Source organism: Plutella xylostella, chromosome 17 (genome assembly GCF_932276165.1).
Source record: "Plutella xylostella chromosome 17, ilPluXylo3.1, whole genome shotgun sequence".
NCBI lineage: Eukaryota > Metazoa > Arthropoda > Insecta > Lepidoptera > Plutellidae > Plutella > Plutella xylostella.
The window spans coordinates 1000907-1010475 of record NC_063997.1 but is presented as its reverse complement, the minus strand read 5'-3'; the positions used below and the strand labels follow the sequence as shown (position 1 = coordinate 1010475).

The window sequence follows — 9569 nt, the reverse complement described above, 5'->3', positions numbered from 1 at the left end:
GACTACTCCAGAACAATGTTGCCCTAATGAGCAGAGTTTGTTGGATTCACTCCGCTTTTAAATTCTATACCGACTTCATTATTTATTCAGAAACGTGAAAATCGACCTTACGCCTTTGCATTTGGATCTACTTAATTAAAATGCTTTTGTGTTCCGAAATGTTTAATCTGGTGGCGAGCTGACTGACGCTTTAGATCTGCGGTTTGAATATTTCCAATTAGATAAGTACCCTCTTGACAGGCGCTTGAATAGAGCATGAGCATCGGGATTAAGCTTATAGTAAATAGGATTCAACAGTACTGAAACTCAAGACAACGGTGGTGGGGACTTCCGCAGTTATATCACTGAAGACAATTCCGTCTTGATAGAACTTATCTTATCTCAATATCGAGCCAAAGCTGCACGGCGCATCAGTTTGAGTTGGACTGCATTGGATAACTTTTTAAATGCTTTTTATATACCTACATACTATTAACGGTGATTCCTCGAAGCCTTCAGATAAAAGAGACTCGAGGAACTCAAGCGTCATCATGTCCCGATTATGACTGGTGCAGAAACGTGGCACTTGGCCTTAGTGAACAGGACCCCAAGATTATGTACTGTCATAGTATACTATGTACCATAAACTAAAGCCCATTGAGTAGTAATTGCTACCTGTCGCGGTGAGCTCGTGTCGGCTTGTGCTGATGTATTCAATCAGGGATTTGACGACCATGATGCGATTAGTTAGCGTAAAATTAAGCCATTATTGCGATAATATATCGGTTAATAAACGGGTCATTGCTCTGTATTTGAAACCCGCAAGCGGTTTTCCTGAAACCCAAGTTAGTTTACCCAATGCGTAGAATTCACATGTCTATAGCGCAATAATGAAACAGTCATGTCAAGCCTACAATACAAAACTTCTTCGGTACAATGTACTTTTCACCCTAGTAAGGCATAAAATACAATTTTCATCGACATCGGCTGCCGCTGCATGGATCCGTTATCAACTTAGGTAAACGTTACTATATCGCGATTCACAATAAATACTGTGATTGGTGGAACGCGTATTAAACGAGTTTATCGACGGCGATACCGGAATTACGAAGCGTCCGCGCGCGGCTAAGGATCCAAAAGAAACACAAAAAAACCTTCCATAACGTTATTTATTTCACTTCTTGTTCTGCAGCTCCTCCCTCAACAGCTGGTAGACGTAGGAGAAGTCCTTGTGTCCGTAGCCGCGGCTCTGCACCACGCGGTACAGCTGGGTCGCCACCGCGCCCAGCGGGATGGGCGAGCGCGCGCCCAGAGCCATGCCTGATGCTAGCTCCAAGTCCTATGGAGGATAAATTTATATTAGTTACTGTAGAAGTTCTGGGAACGATAGGGGAACGGGATACAGATTAAAAAAATAAAATGTTCAGTCGTCACACGGGTTCGTTATCGACGTCGTAGATTAATGCGCGTTGCACCAATCACAAAGCCGTATGCATGGCGAATCGTGATATTATAGTGACTTTTATCTACCTACGCCGTGATGAACCGTGTAGCGGCAACTGGGAGCAATGTGGGAAAGAAGGGGTGGGTCTTGAGATAAAGATGAAAAAATAAAATCTTATTGTTAGAGTTATTATTTATCTACGGTTTACAACAACAATTATTTTCTAAGTAAGTACTAAAAAAAAATAAGCTCGAAGGCTTTTGATTGGATTTCGGCGGTTAAAAAATTAAAAGGAAAGTTAAGTTTGATGTGACAAGGCTATGTACCCTCTGGAGAAAGGCAAAGTTTCCCAAAAGGTTATTAAAATGAAAATTATGATTAATAGAACTGAGATTGCTTTTAAGATATGAAAATCATGAATAATGATGTCTCTACTTTGTATTAATTGATATCCATTCCAGTCGAGTTTGAAACTTATATTTATATGGCTGAATCTACAGATGTTAGATAAATGAATAATCCATTTAATTTTGTATTTTGAATAGAGCCCCTTACAAATAGAAATTGAGGTTTTATACCTATACAAATTAAAATCAGATAGACAGAAATGAAGATTTTAGGCATCCCATCGAATAAATTATGAGTTGAACCTAGTATACTACAAAAGACAAACATGTACTTACATCACTAGTATAATTCATTTAAACCACCTCCTTAAAAGTCTTATTTCATGAATACTACACTCACGAGGAATGAAAAAGTTCAACTTATAAAATGCCGACATCAATAAAATTAACCCAATTTTTTTATACATTTAGTTTAGAATTTGATCAACATTTTTGACTTTTTAGTTAGTAATATCCTGATTCGCTGTTAGTCTTTTCCGTTTAGCAGTATTCATTTTGTTCATTCACCTGGAACTTTTTCATTGCTCGCTTGCAGATTATGTTAATCTCCATATTCAATAACCTCACCTTAACCATAAGCTAGTTCTTGAAGCCGCCGTCATAGTACAATTTGCTGGCTGCAATTTGATGCTATGACACTGGATCTTTTTCATTGCTCGCTTGCATCAGTAAATATTACTTTATCTCCATCTTCATCTTACCTTAACCATGAGTTCGTTCTTGAACCCGCCGTCGTAGTTCCGGCTGGAGGGCGCGGTGGGCACCAGCCCGGGCACGGGGCAGTACACCTCGGTGGACCACCAGCGAGCGGAGGAGTTGTTCAGTCTTCATCATCATCATCAGCTATAGGCTACTGCTGGACGTAGGCCTCTCGCAAAGCTTGCCACTGGATGCGATGTATAGCCTTCCGCATCCAATCATAGCCAACCACCTTGTGCAAGTCGTCACCCCATCTAGCCGTTCAGTTCAGTCTTACTTCATGTATACTAGCTCGAAGAATCTAGCTCCATACAAGACAGCCTCACCTTTATTTATCTTAAGCACATTCTTGAAGCCGCCGCCGTCATTGTTCCGGCTGTAATTTGATGCTATTCGACTGGATCTTTTTTCATTGCTCGCCTGCATCAGTAAAGACCTCCACTTTATGTCCATCTTCATCTCACCTTAACCATAAGTTCGTTCTTGAACCCGCCGTCGTAGTTCCGGCTGGAGGGCGCGGTGGGCACCAGCCCGGGCACGGGGCAGTACACCTCTGTGGACCATGAGCGGGCTGAGGAGTTGTTCAGCACGTCCAGGAGCACCTTCGGCTCGAGACCCATCCTGGAGAGGGTGAGAGAGAGGTTTAAATAATCATGTATTGTATACAATACACACAGCAGGGGGAGGGTGGTTACTGTTTAGTACTCGTGCGAATTAACTGTACAACTGGCCTGCAAGAACCAGGGAACGCCGGGTACGCCAAAGCTAGTTAATATTATTATGACTGACTCTGGTTTTTGTCAGTCAGGTGCACAGTTTATTCGCACGAGTAGTACGAAAAAAATACAAAAACCAAAACTTAAAAATAAAACAGTACAAAGAGTTGACGTTATTGCTTATAGGATTCTCTACCAGACAACCTTTAGATGGGTTAGTCGTCGTGATTTAATTATAAGTTTACATTACCTAAGAGGATTTTTTTTTGTATTGTGCAATACGTAAATGATAATTTTGTGTTGTAATAGGGTATCATCCAATTGAAGCGCTTTTATTTATTCAGACATACCTACATATGGTTTTCTCTGGCAAACAGATGTCTGAACATCTAGAACAACCTTTTTACCTGACAACACAAAAAGCTTCCAATTCACTATAATTGGAGATCCCGACAAGAGGGCAGAAATCATAATAATGTTCAGATTTTGTCTCGTTAAAATATGAGCAGGTATGAGAAATTGAGGATGAATTATACGAATTTAATAATGGTTTCATACTTTCATATTTTAAGAACTGAAAGCAAAAAATTGAAATTTATTTTATCTCAATAGAGATTTGTATCTTATTTCAGAAAAAAATATTATTTGAATATCAACGTATCTATACTTATAAGTTAACTTGAATAGTTTAACAAGTTTGAGTTTACCTAATACTCCACACGTCTCTATTGTCGACCACCAGTATGAATAAAATATTTTATTTGTCTATAGGTACCTACTTGGGAGATTATGAGTAAAGTCAACTATAGGTATTTGAGGTGGTGCGGTTTATAAATGAGTCCTTTTCGGTATCAACGGCCCGAGTAGAAGATTTTGAGTTAACTTGAAATATATATATTTTTTTTTATAATAATGCGGAAAGATGTAAAAGCATTGACGTTCCGTTTTTAGCCTTTCTCATCGCAAACAAAAAGGCGTGTTTTGTTACAAAATACAACATTTGTTCTCGGTTTAGGAAGGTCAGTTGTCAGTCGCTTGAGCAAATACCAGAAAGGTCTATTATGTTCCGAGTCCTAAAAGTTTGGTTTGACTTACAGAAACAAATAAAGGAAATGTTATTTCCTATGTATGTTTAACTGAGCTTATCCGAAAATCCTGGAAATCCGCAATATGTATCCCACGTAGGCTCTAAAACTATAGCCACTATTTATTTAGGGTGGAAAGGGTTTAATTTATTAGCATTTTGCAGTGTTTGCACTGTGACAATAGGGGATGGCTCTATTGCCGTCTTCAAGCAGCTTCAAGTTCATCGCTGAATCTCATCAATGACAATGTCATAATGTGGGGATGCAGTAGGTAGAAATTCACTTTATCGATGAGCTTACGATGTTTTTTTTTACAGAATCATGCATCTGGACATCGATCCTGCATTCTTCCGCTCGACCTAACCTCTACTCCATCCTATCAAATATTAATAATATCGTGTATTGATGTGTTGACCCTTTAGACTAGGTATATTGAAGTCCCCGAGCTGCTATCTATTCAGCCCGCATGGCGATATGGTTTCCAACGCGTACGATGTTATGTTTATATTGAGAACTTCCTTTTGGAATAATAAAGCAATTGTATATTGTGTATGCATGTTTCTTTACAAATTGTTTTATTGTATCCTAATAATACGAAGACGACTTTATACGACGAAAACGTAGTTGGTACATGATATGATAAGATAAAAAATTTCAGCAAATCCTTAGTTAAATAACCTCTTTAACTAAACACCACAACATAAAATCAGCAAAATAGTTTCACGGTCGTACCTTTTCTTGAATCTACCTATTTTCTTCCTATCTGATTTCGATAAAATGTTGTATTTACAAAGCTGACACTCCAGATTAACACATAGGCTACTTTTTATCCCTACATTTCTACGTTAAACAATAGCTAGTTAAAAACAACTCAACCAACTCACTTGATCCCCATATTCATGCACTCAGCAGTAGCCATCCCTGTGATCCCCATCAGCATGTTATTGGCCAGCTTGGCGACCTGGCCGGCGCCGGCGGCTCCGCAGTGGAAGTGCTTGGCTCCCATGGCCTGCAGCAGCGGCGCCGAGCGGTCGAAGTGGGCCTTGTCTCCGCCAGCCATGAAGGCCAGGGTGGCGTTCTGCGCGCCCATTACTCCTGGTGAGGGAATAAAGGGGCGGTGGTTAGGTAGGTATTAATAACATAAATAACAACGAGCTTGGTGGAGGAAAGGATGGTGGGTTAGGTGGGTAGAAATGAGAAAGGCATCTAAGGAGTGTGTGTAACATAGATATAAATAAAAGTATAGCACGATTACCGGGTGCCATAAATGGCTTTCATTGGATAAAAGGTTTGGAGTGATGAGGTAAATACATAACATAAGTGTTTATATTCTTTTAACCCTATACCTATTCATACTATAAATATAAAGTCGGAAAATAACGAAACGATTACGACAGTGTAGTTTGATTCTGGATAATTAAAGTAGGCAGTCCTTTGAATTAATTCTCACAGGAAAAGTACAAACTTTCTCAATAATATGGCAAGTACGACCTCAATGATCTAGGTACTTCATAAAATTTATTGTCCCGGGTCAGAAGAACTGTTCCTAACGCAATTTATTTCTTTATTTTCATAAATACCAGTATTTTTATACGAGTTCGTCTTGACATAGCTCTAAAGAGTAAAGTCTTATTTATGACCTGAATTACTTCTCAAGATAGGCGTGAAAAATACGTGCCCCAAAATGTTTCAAGTAAATAATCGCTGACATTGAAAAGGTTGCACGGCAACAGATAAAATATCTCCGTTTAACTTCTCTCTTTCAATGAGAAGATTTTAAATTATTTAAATATGTGTTTCAGTTATGTTTATTTCTGATTAGATATGCTTGACAATAAAGATAATTATAACAACTCTCCTGAAACATTTTTGTATTTACTCGTACATGTGTATGATTGCATAAAAGGTTTTCCCAAAGTCATCACTAATCGTATGATGATATGAATAAGTGTATGATTGCATAAGACAGCGAATTCATATACTTAACAAATGTTTTTAAATTACGCCTGAATAAAGCTATAGAACCTCTAAAGGTCTAAAGCCATCGTTAGACTTTTACATTTCTGGGATAGTGAGAACCTAATAGAACCTTCCATTCATAGTCATATATTTTATTTATTTATTAAGCAAGGAGTCTCTCTTTGTGCACTTCCGAATGTCATACTACTACTGCTGCTGCTGCTGTAGGACATGCAATACCGGAATTATTTTCAATACTGGTATTGAGTTCCGGTATTATGACTCAATACTGGTATTTCAAGTTTCAATACCTACCGGTATTGAATTTCGTCCGTGATTACGAGATCCCGGAATTCCGGTATTGCATGCCATATGCTGCTGCTTATGATGATGCCGTACCTCCGGAGACGGGTGCGTCGATGAACTGGTGTCCGTGCTCGGCGGCGACGGGGTGGATCTGCTTGGGCACGCTGGGGGCGACGGTGCTGGAGTCAATCAGCAGAGAACCCTTCTTGGCCTGCCGAGTGGAGAACAGAGGTCAGAAGAGGAGAGTTTATAGTATGAAACTCTAGTGAAACGCACTCGCGTATGGCGTATGTATTTGGGATCCATTTGATTTGACACATGAGAAGCACAAGGTACGCTGCAATAGCGGCGCCATGCCATCGCACCGCAAAGATTTCAAATTGCGTCGTAATCGTATAACGATTCGAGTCGAATCGCTCAAGCCCAAATAGAGCCATTCAAAACACTTGTTTTAGAACATTTTTAACTTCGATCAGCATAACTTAACCAGTAACTGCTTTCAAAACCTCCACCCCATACTCACATGAGCGACCACGCCGTCCTTGCCCAAATACGCGTCGAGCACGACCTGGTTGGACGGCAGGATGGAGACCACCACGTCGGCCGCCTCCACCGCCGCGGCGATGGACGAGGCGCCCGTGACGCCGTGCTTGGCAGCCGCTGACAGAGCCTCGGAGGACGGGTCGTAGCCTGTCACGTTGAAGCCCTGGGGAAGGTTGGGGTTAGTTTGAATTTTGCTGTGCCCGATGGTGTCTGTTAATGACAATGGGCGTTTTGGGACCTATGGACATAGGATGAGTCATACTGTCATACATCGTTGGATAGCTCTTTGCAAGTGAGCAAAAATATTATGACGACAAATGCGTATAAGTTGTCTATTTTGAAATATATTCGTCGGAAGGAAGTATTTTTCTATGGAATTGCACTCTCTCGCCTGATGACAGTTAGGGCGTAATACACGTAAACACGTATTATTAAAATGGGAGAAATTACTTTCAACTGGTTTTACTTACTGAGATAATAAACAAATATAATATTATAATGATGATCATTTTGTTATAAAAATTAAAAATGAATGTGAAAAAATAACAAAAACATTAAAATTACAGAAATAAAATATAAAAACCTTCAAGGTACGATTATTCTAATTGGACAGTAAATCAGGACTAGGGCTTCCGTTATTCATATTCTGCAAAAAAATACCTTTTCAACGACGTATCACTCATTTCTATTGGTGATGGTCCCAACTTCCATACATTTGGTGCCCATCATCATTTGATAATTTAATGTATTGGACGGACACCTGTGTAGAACTTGTGGATGCAATACAAGATTGAGTATTGAGGTAGAGAAAGGTTGGTTTTGACGTGTTGGTAAAAACTAAAGCAGTAGGGTTACTCTAGATTTACATGAATCTAACAAGCAAGATCAGTATAATATGATGTGCCTATGCAATATGAACATAGACTTAAATATCTATGAATTCAACCTACGTATATTTTATGCTGAAATAATTTCAGCTAGATAACATTTTCAATTTACCCCTGTAAGCTACATTTTAAGCTGCTCCAATTCCATTTTTATGAGTTGGAAATAACCGTTAAAACTTTAAATGGTCGGGAACAGTGTTTGTCCATTATATAACTGTTTTAGTTATCATATCAATGAGAAAGTAGCTTGGTCCAATAACGTTTTTAGTCCAAACACTTGTGACCTTCCATTTTTACATAAGCAGCGGCAATCTGCATACTTTAACATAACTTTGGCATAAATTTAAGCCATTTTAAATTAAAATGTACGGGCCATTAGATATTCTCCTAGGAAAAGAATAGAAAATTTATTTCGCACTGATTTGTGTAATTGGTACCTTGTCCTGGGTTATACAGGCTGTTCTATTATGGCATTAACCAATATTTGCACAGCTAATCTTGTAGGTAAGGTTGAGGCCATTCTACATGAATCTCATGTCTTTATTGACATCAGTAGCTTTTTGTCTAAATTGATATAGGCTCAAAGGTAGTAAGAAGTACTCGTAAAAGCTAGTCCTACTTTTCCGCTATCAAAACAGTGCCTACTGTTTGTTACGGTCAAGTTCAGTGGTCAAGGTTATTGCCAATCGTTATCAACATGACTGTGACAAAGTTTCAGCTCGAACTTGACTGTTTTTGTGTATTGATCTACTTGTGTAAAGTATGATAAGAGGTCAAGAATGGTCAAGCCTTATAAATACTTATGATGTATGACAAACTATACTTTACGATTCAACTTGACCAAGTCCTAACATTAAAAATTAACCCAAGCTAAGGAACCTATCCTATTTATAACCCAAACCACCTTAACAGAAAGATATCATATCACTAATGCAAATAAAAGTGGGTTTACCATTAAAAACAAGTAAGTAGGTACCTAGGTAATAATCTTACCAGTTATTAACATTGTTGACAAAATTCCAAAAGTAGAAAACATGTTTTGGTCCCAAGTACCTACGTCCAACACTTACCTTTTTGACTAGATTGGCAGCCATGAAGCCGCCCATATTGCCGAGTCCCAAGAAGGCGACATTCTTATCAGCCTTGGCGCTGTAGGATCTCCTGCAGAAAGTCACCAAGAAGTACTGGTTGGAGAGAATCGGTCGTACGGCGGCCATTTTGAATTCTTTATTTAAACACACGTCTACCGGCCGGCGCGCGCGCTACTCGACTGTTTTATATTCTAAAGATATTACGAGTCCACATGTGTATTTCGAACCTGTTTGTTATTTGTGAAGCAACAGTTATATCATGAGAGATAATGTTATCAGAGGATTGTTGACGCGGTCGGTGGGTAACAAACATTTTAATGTAGGCTCAGAGTAATCGCACTGTCAGTCCTTATCTGTTATTGTGAATATTGTGATATTAATTGTGACATTATGCCAACTTTTTCAGTTAGCACTTTGGAAAATGGTTTTGTACAATATAACATCTCCAAAAAT

At 39.0% G+C, this 9569-nt stretch overlaps 1 protein-coding gene across 1 annotated transcript; it reads right to left on the bottom strand.

Moving 5' to 3' along the window:
• Positions 1-1129: 1129 nt before the first annotated feature.
• Positions 1130-9311, bottom strand: LOC105389772 (NAD-dependent L-serine dehydrogenase). The gene is made up of 6 exons (XM_038109041.2): positions 9096-9311; positions 7119-7301; positions 6689-6806; positions 5215-5425; positions 2994-3150; positions 1130-1318 (listed from the first exon to the last, which is right to left on the bottom strand). The coding sequence occupies exons 1-6, from the start codon at positions 9240-9242 to the stop codon at positions 1154-1156; spliced, it is 981 nt and encodes a 326-aa protein (XP_037964969.2). The 5' UTR covers positions 9243-9311; the 3' UTR covers positions 1130-1153.
• Positions 9312-9569: the final 258 nt, after the last annotated feature.

Coding starts and splice junctions, on each gene's coding strand:
- LOC105389772 (XM_038109041.2), bottom strand. CDS start 9,242: ATGGCCGCCGTACGACCGATTCTCTCCAACCAGTACTTCTTGGTGACT. Junction 7,302..9,095: donor CTGCCAATCTAGTCAAAAAG/GTAAGTGTTGGA, acceptor AACCTTCCCCAG/GGCTTCAACGTGACAGGCTA. Junction 6,807..7,118: donor AGGACGGCGTGGTCGCTCAT/GTGAGTATGGGG, acceptor TCCACTCGGCAG/GCCAAGAAGGGTTCTCTGCT.